General features: G+C 48.9%; 1 protein-coding gene across 2 annotated transcripts in view; it reads right to left on the bottom strand.

Annotated features, from left to right (window-relative positions):
- Positions 1-8,815, bottom strand: part of RSPO4 (R-spondin 4) — a 41,826-nt gene extending 33,011 nt beyond the window's left edge. Inside the window, exon 1 of one of the 2 annotated variants that reach the window (XM_023220186.1) lies at positions 8,659-8,815. In XM_023220186.1, the coding sequence (XP_023075954.1) occupies positions 8,659-8,737 (79 nt within the window). In that variant the 5' untranslated portion in view covers positions 8,738-8,815. The remainder of the gene's footprint in view (positions 1-8,658) is intronic. The other variant, XM_023220185.1, reaches the window with a different exon arrangement.
- Between the last annotated feature and the right edge of the window lie 7,205 nt (positions 8,816-16,020).

Below are 16,020 nucleotides of genomic sequence, written 5' to 3'. Positions count from 1 at the left end.
GCTAGGAAAAAAGGCTCCAGCCCACAGAGACCTGGGAGCACATCATGACCTTCCCCAGCCTAGCTGTGTGTCCTTGGCAAGTCGAATCCCCTCCCTGAACGTGGAAGGTCTCGTCTGTAGAAGAGGGAGAATAATAGGGTCAAGCCACTTCATGGGGCTATAATGTGGGTAGCCCGGGAGGAGGGCTGCCGTGGTGGTTATGGACTCAGGCTTGGGAATCAATCATCTGGATGGAATCCTGGTTTTTGCCAAACTTACTCTGCCAAGCTATGGGGCAGAAACATGAAATTGCTAATATTTGGCTGTTTATAACCTACAAAAATGGCAACTGCACATACTTCAATGAATGTGCCTCTCTTTTAATGGCTTCCTCCTCTACAAAATGTGGGTAATGACAGGCCCCTCAGAGGGGTGCTGTGAGGATGAAATAAGGCTGGGAGGCAATTAAGTTCAGTAGTTAGAGCTGGGCTCTGGGGCAAGGAAGGATTTGAACATTGGCTGAGTGGCCCTGGGCAGTTACTTAACCTCCCTGTGCCTCAGTTTTCTCGTCTATAAAACAGGAATACTACTACCCACTGTGCAGGTTTATTAAGATACTCTAATCAATGAATACATACAAAGTACTCAGAACAGTGTCTGAAATTGTTAAATAAAATAAAGGAATGCAGGCAACATCTGGCATCTCCTGCAGCCTCACGTCTACTCACCTAAATGCTCAACCACAAAACCAAATCCAAAGTGACTTTTGTTAACCTTTGATGCCAATGAAAGTTAAGTATTTTTAAAGAAAAAATATGGTTTGGGGAACATATATGTGTGTAGAGATGTAGGTGAGGAGTGTTCCCTGATGTCCACCCCTAGGGCTGTTCTATGTCCTGATGGTGCCTATAGCCCAATACTCTAAGGACAGGACTAGCCTTGAGACCATGATGGCTCCGTGGCTTGGTCCCTCTCAGGAAAGCACACAGCCAAGCCTCGGACCCTATGGAGAGGCTCACGTTGCCCAGGTAACTCTGGAGGCCCTTAAGAGGCACCCAGCCCTGGGCTGGCCTCTGGTTATTCAGAAATTCCTGCAGACAGCCTTGGATGTGTGAAAGCCCTCCAGATTCCATCCTGTCTTAACTTTTTTTGGAGACAGAGTCTTGTTCTGTCACCCAGGCTGGAGTGCAGTGGTGCAATCTCAGCTCACTGCAACCTTTGCTTCCCAGGTTCAAGTGATTCTCGTGCCTCAGCCTCCTGAGTAGCTGGGATTACAGGTGTGCACCAACACACCTGGCTAATTTTTGTATTTTTAGTAGAGATGGGGTTTCACCATGTTGGCCAGGCTGGTCTTGAACTCCTGGCCTCAGGTATTCTGCCTGCCTCAGCCTCCCAAAGTGCTGGGATTACAGGTGTGAGCCACTGTGCCTGGCTCCATCCTGTCTTCTGACATTTGTCCCAGCCCTGGGAAAAAAGGCAAAGCACACTGAGCATTTCCAAGTCACATGGGGGAAACTGAGGCTCTGAGAGGCTCTCAACCTGTCAGGCTCTGGAGCAGGCTGCCTTCCTCTACCAATTCAAGTTTTGCCTTCACCGCTGGTTGCCTGCACCCTCACTTCTACTCATTGCTGGGTGACCTTGGGTAAGGTGCTTCCCTGCTTGAGTCTCCAATTTTACAAGGATTGGTCTCAAAGATCTCACTTGACCTTTTTGGCCTTAACACTTCATTATTCTAGAACTCCTCTCCAGAATTTCAGAGAGAAAATGAAAGCTGAGCTGCTCTGCAAACTATAAAGTGCTATACGAACAAGGAGGTGGTTAACGGCAGCATTAGATGGGTTGTCAGGAGAAGTCTACCGTAGGCAGGATTTGCTGTGGGTTTTGGAATTAAGAAGACCCAGCTCATACATGTATTTGCGATGTGACTTTGGATAAGCCAGCCCCCCTCTCTGAACCAACTTCCCTCTTCTGTAAGCTGGCGGTGGGGGCATATCCACCAGGCAGGGCTGGGGTGAGGACCAAAGGAAAGGAGCGCGCAATGTCTGCCACACCCCAGCCACGCAGAGGTGTTGATGCAGGAGGAGATTTAGGGCCCCAACACGTGATTCCACCTTCCAGGAGCTAAAGTCCACACACGTGGGGAATGATGTCGCTGTCAGATTCAGGGTGATTAGAAACAAGCATCTGAACTAAGGCAATTGTTTGGAGCTCCAGAGACAGACTCTCTGGGCTTACATCCCAGCACCCCTGTCTGTTGCTGTACCACCCACTGGGCCTCAGTCTCCTCAACTGTAATATAAAGATCCTCCTGGAATCTGCCCCTTACAGCTGTCAGGAGGGCCTTCATTAGGCCATAACTGAAAGCGGCTGAGCACAGAAGATGGGCTCAGCTGGTCCAGCAGCCGCCACACTATTTTGACAATGGTAAGAAATACACTTTTATATCAGTACACACACTAGTACACACATGCACATGCATGCACACACTCACATACATCCACATATATGTGCATGCACACTCACCCACTCATACACACATTCACATATATGTGTAAACTGAAACACATTCCTTAAAATAATAGTTTTCACACTTACAATGCACTCTGATAAGAGTCTAAAAATGAGGTTGGCAAAAACCGTAGCCTCTGGACCAAATTTGGATGTTTTTGTGTGGCCGGTGAGTTAAGAAGAGTGGAGGATGTGACAGATCATATGTGGCTTGCAAGGCCTAAAGTATTTACTATCTGACCCTTCACAAAAAATGTTTGCTGACCCCACTCTATTTTATTCAGTTATATTCCATTCCGTTCTGTTCTGTTCCGTTCCGTTCCATTCCATTTCATTCGAAAATGCTGGCTATAGTTAAATTTATTGCCCTCACCTGCTAATGCATCGTAACCCTCAGTTTGGAAAACTTTAAACTAATGGGAGCTTCAGTTTTTTCACCAGATGGGAGGACGGATGACTAAACCCTATCCATGTGACACCTTAGCCAAGCAACGTCTCCTCTTTGTCTCGGATTCCTCAGCTGAGGCTGGGACCACCACCAGCCTGCTCTCAAGGGTGTGTTGAGGTGCAGCCTCAGAAGTCTTGTCCATGATGTTCTCACTGATGGATCTTAAGATCCCAATGGTAAATATTTTAGGCTTTTTGCGCCACATACGATCTGTTGCATATTCCAATATTCTTAGCTTGAAGGCCACGTAAAAATAGTCCTCTGGCCGCAGAAATGGAGGAACACCCATCTCTGCTGTCCTTTTCAACACCTAGCCCAGGGCTTGGCCTAGAGAAAGGACCCAATAAGTATTTCTTCATGATGATGGTGACCGGAGAATGGCACCCAATGCCTTCCATGACTGGACTCCGGCCCAACCTGCAATCAGAACTTCACTTCCTTCGGCCATGTGGTCCCTTGTGCCATTCCCACTTGGCCACACTCTCCCGTCATCCTGCAGAGGTCCTCACCCTACTGCCCCCTCTGCCTGACAGAATCCTAAATCCTACTCCCCACGATGGGGTTCCTCTCAGACGCTTCCACCTTGCAGTCCTGGCAAATCACTGACATGATTCATTTCTATATGTATTGCACAGGCTTCGGAGCCTCCAAAACTCTGGGTCCAGGTCCTGGCTCTGCAGCTGTGAGCTCCTGGGCAGGCCATTGATGCTTTCTGAGCCTCAGTTCCTGTGTCTGGGAAACAGGCATAACACAAGGCAGTGGCAGAGTGAGGATGTGAAGCCCCACCTGCACAGTTCCCGGCACGTGGCCCGCCTCCCTCCTTGCTCCGTGGCCTCAATCTCAGTGGCCTGAATCTCCTTCGGTGGCCGGGCCGGGGGGTTGGACAGTTTCCATCCACAGGAGAGGGAGGTGGGGCAATGGGATGGAAAAGCAGTATCTCTTTTGCACCCAGGCTTGGCTTCGGAACGCTGAGTGGAAGAAGGATGGCAAATAAAACTCAATTGATTGACCACCTACTATGTGCCAAGAACTCAGCTTTCCATTTCTCAGCCAGCCCCTATGTTATGAAGAAACCCAAGCCGAGAGGCCCAAGGTTACCTTCTATTAAGACTCAGTGCCATTCCCTCAGTCCTCAATGTCCAGTCATTACCCACCCCCGCCCTGTAGGAATCCCCTTCAGAACGACGCCTGCATCTAAACCTGGCTTCACCTGGATGCCAGCACTCAGGGGACATACTTTGTTCTGTGCCCAGCGATGGCTCCTGCTTGCCCAGGGCTTGGTGCATCTGTGTGTACAGCAGACAGTGCTGCCTGCCTGGCCCTCCACACGGGGCTTTGCAATTTAAACGGAACTGTCATATTCACTCCACATAACAGGCCTCTGGAGTGGGCACCACCGCAGTCAATTTACAACAAAGAGAAACAAGCCCAGAGAGAGGAGATTTGCTTCGGATACATCACAAGCAAGAGGCGGAGGTGAGCTTAACCCACGTGAGACCGCACTCCCTTCCAGTCCAGGGCATGTCTGCTCTGCTGTAAAATGGGAAGGGAAAGTGGTCAAATCCTTAGGAAGCCCCTACTGTGTGCCTTCGGCCCCCTTCCCTCTTGGACTGTGGTACATCTTCCCAATTGCTCAGAGGTAGGTGCAAGTTTTCCCATTTCACAGGCGGGGAAGCATGGATGGGAGAAGGCATGTGGGCTGCTTAATGTCACATATCTAGGGCGGGAGAGGGCTCAAGGTTTGAACCCAGGGCTCTTCACTTTGCCCCTTGCTTGCTCAGGTCTAGAAAGATCCAGAAACTCCATGTGAATGTGGGGATCCCTCCCCAGCAGGCCTTGGATGTCAGGGAAAGTCAGTCACAGGCTGGCATCTCCTCCTTGCCTAAATGGACCTCCAGATCTAGGGATGCGAACCAGAGCCCCCTCACTCTGCCGGACTTTCCCATTGCCAGGACACCCCAGCATGTTTCAAAAAAATGTCCCCATCTGGTTCTGATTCATTTATACTTAATTAATCAAAATGCTGTTTTGTAAGAGACACTTGAGATCCGAGAATCTTTCTCAAGTCTTTTATTTCATTCTTTCTTAGAAACAGAAAAATTGGGCTTCATTAAGAAGCAGTTACGCCGGAGCCTGAGGAAGGATGGGTCTGTGGGAACCAGGCCTCAAGGGGGCTCAGACAGGGCAGATGCCAGCCCAGCAGATCACTCCTCCGGATTGTGCAGACCTGGCCAAACGCTAAGGCCAAAGACTCAGGCATGGGGGAGGCTGGAGAAAGGTGGGAAAGGGTCATCCCTCTGTGTTGGCCGTTCCCCAAGGACAGGCCCAGGGCTGCTCACCTGGGTATCTCCAAGGTCCCCAACACAGAACCTGGCACAGAGGCTGCCCTGTGAAACTTGTTAAATGAGCAAGGAAATGAATAAATGAATGAAGTACTGCCAACAGCCAGGTGTTTTCAGGACACATTCTCCCGCCAAAGTTAGAATAAGGTCAAAGTTGGTAGGACCCTCAGAGATTGTGTACAGAATTTTCCAAGCAGATGCCTTATGAGAAATGGTCTCTGATGTGTAATATGTTTGGGAAAGGTCACTCTCTCTCCTTTTTTTTTTTTTTTGGAGACAGCGTCTGTTCTGTTACCCAGGCTGGGGTGCAGTGGCACAATCACAGCTCGCTGGAGCCTTGATGTCCTTCCTGGATGGAAGTGATCCTCCCACCTCGGCTTCCTAAGTAGCTGGGACTACAGGTGTGCACCACCACCACCATGCCTGGCTATTTTTTGTATTTTTTATAGAGACAAAAAAAAAATGTATTTTTTGTAGAGTTTTGCCATGTTGCCCAGGTTGGTCTTGAACTCCTGGGCTCAAGCTATCCTCCCATCTTGGCCTCCCAAAGTGCCAGGATTATAGGCTTGAGCCATCACACCTGGGTTACACTGTGTATCTCCACCTCTTCAGCATGCTCTAATAAGTCTCGCCGCCAAGAAATCTGCTAAACCCAGCATTTCCCAATGTATTTGACCAGAACTCCTGTGGCTGCCTTGCAAAAGATGCTACAGGAAGGGTTTATCTAGCTCTGGTCCCCACTCCAGTGCCAATGGGCAACTGAGGCTATGGGCGGGGGATGGAGAAAATCTACTCACCCAAGGTCACATGACACAACTGGGTCAGGGGTGTGACTAAAATCCAAGGCTATCTCCATTGTATCCAACAAATAAAAGGAGCCCTAAGCCTCTTCTGAAGATGCTAGGCAGGTGTGTGTCCCAGAGGCAAGAGATCAGGTACTGGAGGAGGGATACTGAGAGCCCCTCACCAAACTGCAGCCGTATCCCTACCTCCTCACTGAGCTCCTGGGGAGGTGGTGGTGAGCTGTAGATGGGGTGGGGGGCAAAAGGGGCAGGATAGAAATTTATCATTTTTCTTTCTTTTTTCTTTTTTGAGCTGAGAAGCATCTTAAAGTCTTCTAAACCAGCTCTTTTTTTTTTTTTTCTTTGTTGTTGTCATTGTTGTTGTTGAGACAGAGTCTCACTCTGACACCCAGGCTATAGTGCAGTGGCAAGATCTCGGCTCACTGAGACCTCTGCCCCCTGGGTTCAAGCGATTCTCCGGCCTCAGCCTCCCAAGTAGCTGGAATTACAGGCGCCCGCCACCACGCCCAGCTAATCTTTGTATTTTTAGTAGAGACAGGGTTTCACCTTGTTAGCCAGGCTGGTCTCAAACTTCTGACCTCAAGTGATCCGCCTGCCTTTGGCTTCCCAAAGTGCTGGTATTACAGGCGTGAGCCACCACACCTGGCCTAAACCAGCTCCTCTTTAGATGAGGAAACTGAGGCTCTGAGAAGGGAAGACCAGCACACCTCAGAAGATATCTTCTCAGCATATGTCAGGCAGATTGGGATTCGAGCCTGCTTTGCTACTCACCTGCTGTGCAACCTTGGACAAGTCAGTTTCCTTCTCTGAACCTCAGTTCCCTCATCCAGAAAACAAGCATCTCTCCCCTCCCTCCACTAGGCCATTGTGAGTAGCCAAGGACACAGTGGATAGGAAATGAGAATGATTAATACTTACCAGCACCCATTAGGAGCCTGTGTCCTCAGCTACTCATTTCCCATACACACTCAGTCTTGCCCACAATCATCCTTATGAGCAGGATACTTAAGTAAAAGATGGGTTAATGAAGGGAAAGGGAGTTTGTTTGATTTTTTTTGGTATTGTTTAGAATGGAGAAGGATCTCAGATATCTTCTAAAGGACCCTCAGATGGGTAAAGTGAGAATTGGAGAGGCAAAGTGACTTATCCAAGGCCACTCAGTTGGTAACTGGGGAAGCTGGGATTTGAACTCAGTTGACCTGGCTCCAGAGCCCATGCCCCTAACTACTAAACAAAGGCCATTCACAAAGGAGTGTCCCCATAGAGTCCCAAACTCACCCCAGCTCAGCTGAAAACCACATGCCTCTCCATTCCCTTGTCCCACTGTCACAGCAAGAACCGGAGCCTCTTGGGCCACAGTCTCCCTGATCCTATCCAATCCCACCTCCCAATTCTCCCACAGCCTCTGTCTGCTTCCTGCTCCGTTTCTGGAGTGACTGTCACTGTAGGGCTTTCACACAGATGGAAGGCCCCAGAGGGCAAGCCATTCTCTCTCGTTTTCTCTCCCCTTTATCCTTGCTCACACCCAATGCCAGGGCTGGAAAGAGAGAAGACACCAGCTGGACAATGCAGCAGTTATTTAAACTAGTCTGAGCCTTGGTAATCCCAGGCTTTATTAAAACTGGACGACCCCTATGTCATGAGGATATAGTTGGGATTTGATGAGCTAGGACATGAAAAATCCCTGGCACAGTGGCTGGCATTCGGCTGCTGATCTTAAGAGTGGCACCTGGAGGCCAAAGGGCTGCCCGGCTCAGGCAGGCAATTTGCTCATTTGCTCACCTGCTTACCCTTCTCTGAGGCACAGTCTCTACCAATTCCTGCTCTTCGGGGACAGCCTCCAACCCACCTTCTGAGGATGTTCTAACTCTCACAGCGAGGCTGTGGCATAGGACTCCCAGGTGAGAGTGCATTGGGCCCCTGGTACATTTATGATCTGAACCTTGGCTCATCTCCCTAGCGGCCTGGGAGGTCAAGATGGAAAAACTAAGGCTCTCTGAGGGGCTGGACTTCTTCTAGGCCATCCCTTATTAGAATAAATGAACCTGAACTCAGGTCTCAGGTCTGGCTGAACTCAACAGAGGGGGCCAAGGAGGATCACTGCCCTCTGGGAGGTGACACCAGGAGTCAGGGTGAGTGATGAGGCTGGGACTGGGGCCTCTGGACTCCCAGCCCAGGGCTCTCAATGTCACTTCCTGGCCCAGTGTGGATGCTTGGGATGGCTTCTAAGCCACTGAGTCTGTCTCCTAGTCCCTGTGCCCCCCAGTCTGGCTCTTGAGGCTTCTGTCTCTGCACGGAGCCGTCCTCCTTTCTGCCCACCATGTGGCTACAGAGAGCCCTGCTACCCTCTACCTTCTGGGAGAGTCTCCTTGGCCCACCCTGCTCAATGGCTCGCTCACTGGGTGCCCCGGAACCTTAGTCTCCCCATTTAAAGTGAGGTTGAGACTCATCTGGAGGAGCGAATGATCCAGGGCGCCAGGCACCAGGCAGATGCCCCCTAAGCCGCCACCCCGGCCTCCCGGCCCCCGGTCCGCCCAGCAGCTCCTGCCCGGCCGCCCTGTCCTGTTACCCCTCGTACCTTGCTTCTTCCTTCGGTTCAGGGCGAGCATGTCCACGGAGTGGGCGACGAGCAGGAGCAGGCAGAGTGGCGCCCGCATCTGGGCAGCCTGGTCCGGGCTGGCGCTCCCCGGGCGGCCCGACGGCCCGGCGGTGGCGCGGAGGGCGCGGGGGCTGCTGTGGGCGCGCCGGGCGCATCCGCCAGTCGCGGGTCGGTACGGCCGCCAGGGACCCGCGGTCCGCCCAGAGGCCAGCAGCCAGGTCGAGTGAGGGCGTTGGCGGAGCAGAGGCACTGCCCTGGCGGGGAGGAGCCGGCGCAGCCGGGGCGGCGCGTTAACCAACTCGGGGCCCGGGAGCGCGGGGGGAGGGGCCGGGGGTCGCCCGGGTCAGGGTGCTCGAGTTCGATCTGTCCCGCAGCACGCGGTCTCGCGTCTTTCCCGCCCCCGGCACTGCCCCAGGGCACGTGCACATGCCCACCGCCAGGCACAGGTACACAAGCGCGCGCAGGTACAGATGCACGGACACCCGGAGACCCTTACCGTCTCCCGCGCCCTCTCCGCGTCTGTGGTTTTCTTTCCCTCCCCCCAGCCCCTTTCTCTGTTTGTTCCTCCTTCTAGCCCTTAAGGACCACTCCTTGGCTCCTGCTTTCTCGGTCTTTCCGCGTCCCGCGCTCCCCCGCTCTGCCCCGGACCCTGCCTGGCTGTTCCTGCATCCTTTACTCTTGCTGGTGGTCTCTCTCTCAGGCTCACTGTCTCCTCCTAGCTGGGCCTCTGGTTCTCCCTTTTCTCTGTCTCTCCCTTCAACCCCATCTCTCCTCTTCTCTCCTCCTGCAGGGTGGGGTGTTTGCGGGGCTCCTGCTGCCTGGTTTTCTCTTTTTCTCTCTACCCTGTCTCATTCTTTTAACAGAGTCCGAGCCGCTTCTAGCCACTAACCCTGAATGTTTCCTGCGCAGCCTGCGGGGATCATCTACTCTGACTCAAAGTGACCAGCACCTCATAAATCCGCTTGTGACAGGGCTAGGGACCTGGACTGTGTTTCCTCCAACCTTATCACCAGGACTGGGAGCAGCTGATTCTAGTTTAACCCTTTCAGAGCAAATTCCTCCTTCAACCCAAGAGCACGCTCACCTCTCCTGTCACTATACCCACCAAAAACAACAACAATAATGCTAGCTGTCATTTGTGAGGCATATATGGTGGGCATTGCTAAGAACTTTACATATAATAGAGTCTTCAAAACAACCCAATGGGTTGGGTTTCTATTCTGAGTAACCCCACTTTTCTGGGGAGCAAAGGGAAGCTCAGAGAGGCCAAGTGACTTGCCCCAAGGCCACGCAGCAGGTCAGTGGCCATTCTGGTCCAGTGCCTGTCCCTGTTAGCCACTTCTCAGGCACAGACTCATCAGAATGGAAGGGGCCTTGGAGGGAGGCCCAGTGGAGCTTACATTTGACACTCTCTTGCTGAACAATTGTCCTTCCTTTTTTTTTTCTTTCTTTGTTTCTTTCTTTCTTTTTCTAGATGGATTTTCACTCTGTCACCCAGGCTGGAGTGCAATGGCATGATCTCAGCTCACTGCAACCTCCGCCTCCTGGGTTCAAGCGATTCTTCTGCCTCAGCCTCCCAAGTAGGTGGGATTACAGGTGCCTGCCACCACACCCAGCCACTTTTTGTAGTTTTTAGTAGAAACAGGGTTTCACCATGTTAGCCAGGCTGTCTCAAACTCCTGACCTCAAGTGATCTGCCTCCCTCAGCCTCGCAAAGTGCTGGGACTACAGGCGTGAGCCACCCTGTGCAGCCTGTCCTCTTTTTTACTACGTGTGAAGTTTGTTCCAAAAGAAATGGAAGGTAAATGCTGGTACCTCCTCTAGCTCCTTCTCCCAGTGCAATGAGGGACACTTGAAGGCATAGCAGGGGCAGGAGAAACACACAGAGAGGGTGGCAGCTGAAGGTACAGCCCTGGCCTGGCCATTCTTTCTGTGGGGCTCCAAGAACACTGGCAGACAACATGGAGATCTTGGTGCAATGTCAGAGTCAGCCCACCCAAACTGCTCCGTTTCACAGATGAGGCCACTGAGGCTTCAGGACTGGGGGTGCCTAGATTAGGCCACTCAGTGAGTCAAGGACAGAGCTGACATGGGCATCCACGTATCCCATTGTGGTCACCACCATGGCCTGCAAGGCCCTCTTGTTCTGACATCTCTGATCTCAGTCTTTCCCACTGCCCCACCCCTCTCCCTTTAGCCTTAGAGATTTCAACTCTTGATTATTTCACAAACACCACAGGCCTCTCACACCTCTGAGCTTTTCATGTTGTGGGGCCTCTCCATGGAATACCGTCCTATATCCTACCTCCTTCTTCGCTGCCTCTGCTCCAGGAAGCCTTCCCTGATTCTCAGGCCAGGTCCAGTACCTCCTCTGGGCATCCACAATCCCTTTATCACAGCTCTGATCACATCAGGTGGTAACAATGGATGTGTCTGTTCTTCCCTCTAAACTGTCATCTCTTTCAAGCCAGAGCCAGACACACAGCGGTGCTCAGAATGTTTGCATGATGAATGCATAGATAAATGAATGGTGAATGAATGAATTCTCCAGATGCACAAGTCTCCCAGCCTATACATGGAATGCAGGTACTTGGAGAAACGAGGTGACCCCAGAAGATCAAGCTGTAGGAAAGCAGAGGTCATCCTCTGCCCCACTACCCCTAATACTAGAGCCTCCAAAGTCCAAAGGAGACAGCTTCCATATGGCAGGGCCAGAGAGGACCAATGTGCATTGTGAATTGACAGCCAGCCACATGGCTCTGCAGGACAAAGCTGCTCATCCCTTTTGAATTTCTTCCCCTATTCATTCCCCACTGCCTTTGCTCTAGCTAGCCTCATGTTTCTCAGACTCTTGTCACTCATCCTGCGGTTTTTGCTGTTCTCTCTGCCTGGAAAATCTTGCCCCAGATATGCTTGGGGCTTGTTTCCCCTCGATGTTGCCTCCTCAGAGAGGCCCCCTGTGACCACTCCAGTAAAACGGACTCCCATTCACTTTATCCTCTTGTCTTGCTTTACCTTCCATAGTACCTCTTCATGTCTATCAGTTCCTGTTTGCTTGTTTGTGAGTTCCATGAGGACAGGAATCTTCTATTTTGTCCCTATGTGCCCTATACTGCAGTGAGTAAGACATACTTGTGGAATTGATTTTTTAAAAAAATTAATGAATGAATAAGCACTCATTCATCCATAGATTCATTGCGGGGCCTCAAGTACTTTCTGCTGTCTTAGGCTCAGTTTCCCCAGTTGTTCAATGGCACAGATGGGATTTTGTGTTCTGTGAGAGCCCCTTTAGTGCTTCCAGAATCGGATATTTCTAGGGTTCTAAGGCCCAGAACTCAGGGCCCTTTCTTGCCCTGAGATGCTCAAAGGGTGTTTGGTTCTCTTTAACCATGGGGGCTGTCTGAGCATCTCAGCCTGCTATCCAGTTCCCCTACCCCAATACAGGTGCCCAGGGAGGCTAGCAATGCTGATGGCGTGCTCCGGGGGGTGTGCACCCAAGGGGTATCAGTTAAGGCACCATTGTCACAAATAGATGAAGACAGCTATAATGGCTGAAACACACTAAGCTCACAGCATGTGTTCCTGATCAGCAGATCCTTCTCTGTGGGATAGCAGGAGCTCAGATTCCTTTCAGCTTGTGTTCTGCCCTGTTCAGTACCTGGTTTAAAGCTCATCAAGAAGGGGCAGGGCTTATGGGAAGCACAGAGACTGTCTACCTATGTCCCATTGGCCAGAACTCAGACACATGGCCACACCTACCTGCAAGGGTGGCTGGGAAATGTACTCCAACCATGTGCTAGACAACACACAGGAGGAAAAGCAAGAGTTTGGTGAACATCTGGCCCATTGACCAACGTTGGGCCACCCTCATTTCTTGCCCCAGTCATGCAGTAGCTCCTTCCTGTGTCTGCTCTGACCCCTACAGGCTCTTCTTCTTAAGCAGCCAGAGGACCTGTATTATGCACCTGGTGAAGCCCAAATTTCTCCTCAGAGATGCAAGGGCTGCCTGATGGCCTCTACTAGGGGTCCATCTGCTAGGGTGACCAGCTGTCTGGTTTGCCAGGGATTGAGGGGCTTCCTAGGATGCAACGTTGACCTGTGTGTAGCCTTGTAGAACACAACCACAATCAAGATACTTAAATGTAACATCATCACAAGACTCCTTCATGCTATCCATTTATGGCTCCGCCCTCCCTCTCTACTTCTAGTCCTAACCCCTAGCAACCTCTAAGCTGTTCTCCATCTCTGCAATTTTTTATTTTTTTGAGACAGGGTCTCACTCTGTCACCCAGGCTGGAGTGCAGTGGCACGATCATGGCTCACTGCAGCCTCAACCTCCTGGGCTAATGCTATCCTCCTGCCTCAGCTGACTAGCCTGAACTACAGGTGCATGCCACCATACCTGGCTAATTTTTTACTTTTTGTACAGGTGAGGTTTCACCATTTTCCCCAGGCTGGTCTTGAACTGCTGGGCTCAGGTGATCCTTCCACCTTGGCTTCCCAAAGTGCTGGGATTATAGGAGTGAATCACCACGCCTGGCCTCCCATCTCTATAATTGTTTTCACATAAATATTGTATAATGGAATCATGCAGTATGTATCTTTTTGAGATTGGCTTTCTTCACTCAGCACAATTTACTTAGAGATTCATTCTAGTTTTGCATGTATTAGTTATTTGCTTTTTACTGCTGAGTAGTATTCCGCAGTATGAATGTAATATAGTTTGTTTAGCCATTCATCCACTGAAGGACATTTGGGTATTTTCCAGTTTTTCATTATTAAGAATAAAGGTGCCATGCTCACTTGGGTATAGGTTTTTGTGTATCCTCTTTGGTGAAATGTCTGTGCATATCTTTCACACATTTTAGATTGGATTTTTAAATCACTATTGTGTTTTAAGAGTTCTATGTATATTCTAGATAGAAGTTCTTTGTTGGTTACGTGATTTGCAAAGTGTGAGGTTTATGTCAAGGTTCATTTTGTATTTTTATGTTTTTTATGTTTATGTTTGTTTATGTTCATTTTTAATTTTTGTTTATTAAGAGGTTCATTTTTTAATTTTTGGTCTGTGGATGTCCAGTTGCTCCAGTATGCTTTGACGTAAAAGCTTTTAATTGCTTTTACTTCTTTATCAAAAATTAATTGGGCATATTGGTATGGATTTCCTTGGAGCTGTCTCCTGTATTCCACGTCTTTCTGTCTTCCAATACTACACTGTATTGATTACTGTAACTGTATAATAAATCTTGAAATTGGTGGATGGATCCTTCTAACTTTATTCTTCTTTTTCAAAATTCTTTTAGCCATTCTAGTTCCTCTGCCTTTTCATACATATTTTAGAATAATCTTGTTTATATCTACTGAGAATCTTGCCGTGGGTTTGATTAGAATTGCATTAAACATATATATGAATTTGGGAAGAATTCACATCTTTACTATATTGAGTCTTCCAATCCAAAAATGTAGTATGTCTCTCCATTTGTTTAGATCTTCTTTGATTTTTTTTAAATAAATGTTTTGTCATTTTCAGTATACAACTCCTGTGCATGTTTTGTTAGATTTCTACCTATTTCCTTTTTCCTCTCTTAGAAATTATAAACGGTATTCTATTTTAAATTTTGCTGTCCGTGTGTTCATTGCTAGTCGATAGAAATACAATTGATGTTTGTGTGTTGATCTTGTATCCTAGCACCTTGCTGAACTCATATATTAGTTCTAGGAGTATTTTTGTAGATTTCTTGGGTTTTTCAACATTGACAATCGTATCAACTGCAAATAGGGACAGTTTTATTTCTTTCCTCCTGATCTTTGTGTCTTTTGTCTCCTTTACCTGCCTTATCAAACTTGCTAGAATTTCCGGCACTATGCTGAATAAGTGTGATGAGCATAGTCATCCTTGTTCCCAATCTTGCCTTGTTACCAATCTTAGTGGGAAGGCATTCAGTCTTTCACCATGACATTAGACTGTAAGACTTTCGTAGATACTCTTTATCACCTTGAGAAAGATCCTCTCTGTGGCTACTTTTCTGAGCATTTTTTAAAATTATGAATGGCTGTTGAATTTTGTCAAATGTTTTTCCTGCACACTGGTATAATCACTTAATGTTTATTCTTTAGTCTACGGATATGGTATATTACGCTGATTGATTTTCAAGTATTAAACCAACCTTTCTTCAATGGAATAAGCCCCACTTGGCCATTCTCCATTATATACTGCTGAATTCTACCTACTAATATTTTGCTGAGGATTTTTGTATCTAAATCCATGAGGAATATTGGTCTATATTTCTCTTTTTTGTTCTGTCTTTTGTCTGGTTTTGGTAGCAGGGTAAATACCAGCCCCAGGAGCACCAGAAGAACAAGGCTTACCAGAATAGAATTGCAAGGATTCCAGGCCAAGTGCGGTGGCCTAGGCCTGTAATCCCAGCACTTTTGGAGGCTGAGGTGGGCGGATCACCTGAGGTCAGGAGTTCGAGACCAGCCTGGCCAACATGGTGAACTCCCGTCTTTACTAAAAATACAAAAATTGCCGGCGTGGTGGCGCATGCCTGTAATCCCAGCTACTTGGGAGGCTGAGGCAGGAGAATCACTTGAACCCTGGAGGCGGAGGTTGCAGTGAGCCAAGATCGTTCCATTGCACTCCAGCCTGGGTGACAAGAGCAAGACTCCGTCTCAAAAACAAAAACAAAAAAGAATTGCAAGAGTTCCAACAATTTTACTGTCATTGGACCTAAAGCCCACAAAAGTAAATGAGGACTCACACGCTACATTTAAACAGGGAAACTGCCGCCTGCTAAAGTAAAGTATGAAATAGGACTTGAAGTTTCAACTGACGCTCAAACCAAAATGACTCAGATGTTGAAATTGTCTGACAAGGATTTTAAAGCAGCCAATTTCATAATTGGCAAGAAATTATGAAATCTATTGAAACAAATGCAAACACAAAATCTCAGCAAAGAAATGGAAGTTATATAAAAGGACCAAATAGAAATTTTAGAAATGAAAAATACCATAATTGGGGGAAAAACTTTGCTAATAGACTCATTAGTACAGTGGAGATGTCCAGTGATGGACAAATACCCCAACTCTCTATTGAATGGCCAGGATGGCTGCACGCCTAAAACATGCCATGCTGTCTCTTGCCATGCTGTCTCCTAGAATTCCCCAGCCCTGCCATGCTGACTTCAGAGGGACTGAGCTTCAGTTGCCCACGGTGCTGTCTGGATAACATGTCCTTCCTTCATGGGCTGCCTGCCCTTCCTGTTTCACTCCTTATGCTCCGTGCTATGTTTCTTGGGATCAATTCTCAAATCAATTTCTTGAACTCAAATCCTTGCCTCA

The sequence above is a fragment of the Piliocolobus tephrosceles genome, chromosome 20 (assembly GCF_002776525.5).
Source record: "Piliocolobus tephrosceles isolate RC106 chromosome 20, ASM277652v3, whole genome shotgun sequence".
NCBI classification, from domain to species: Eukaryota; Metazoa; Chordata; class Mammalia; order Primates; family Cercopithecidae; genus Piliocolobus; species Piliocolobus tephrosceles.
Note: the sequence above shows the minus strand (reverse complement) of the source record. Positions and strands in the feature narration are given on the sequence as shown.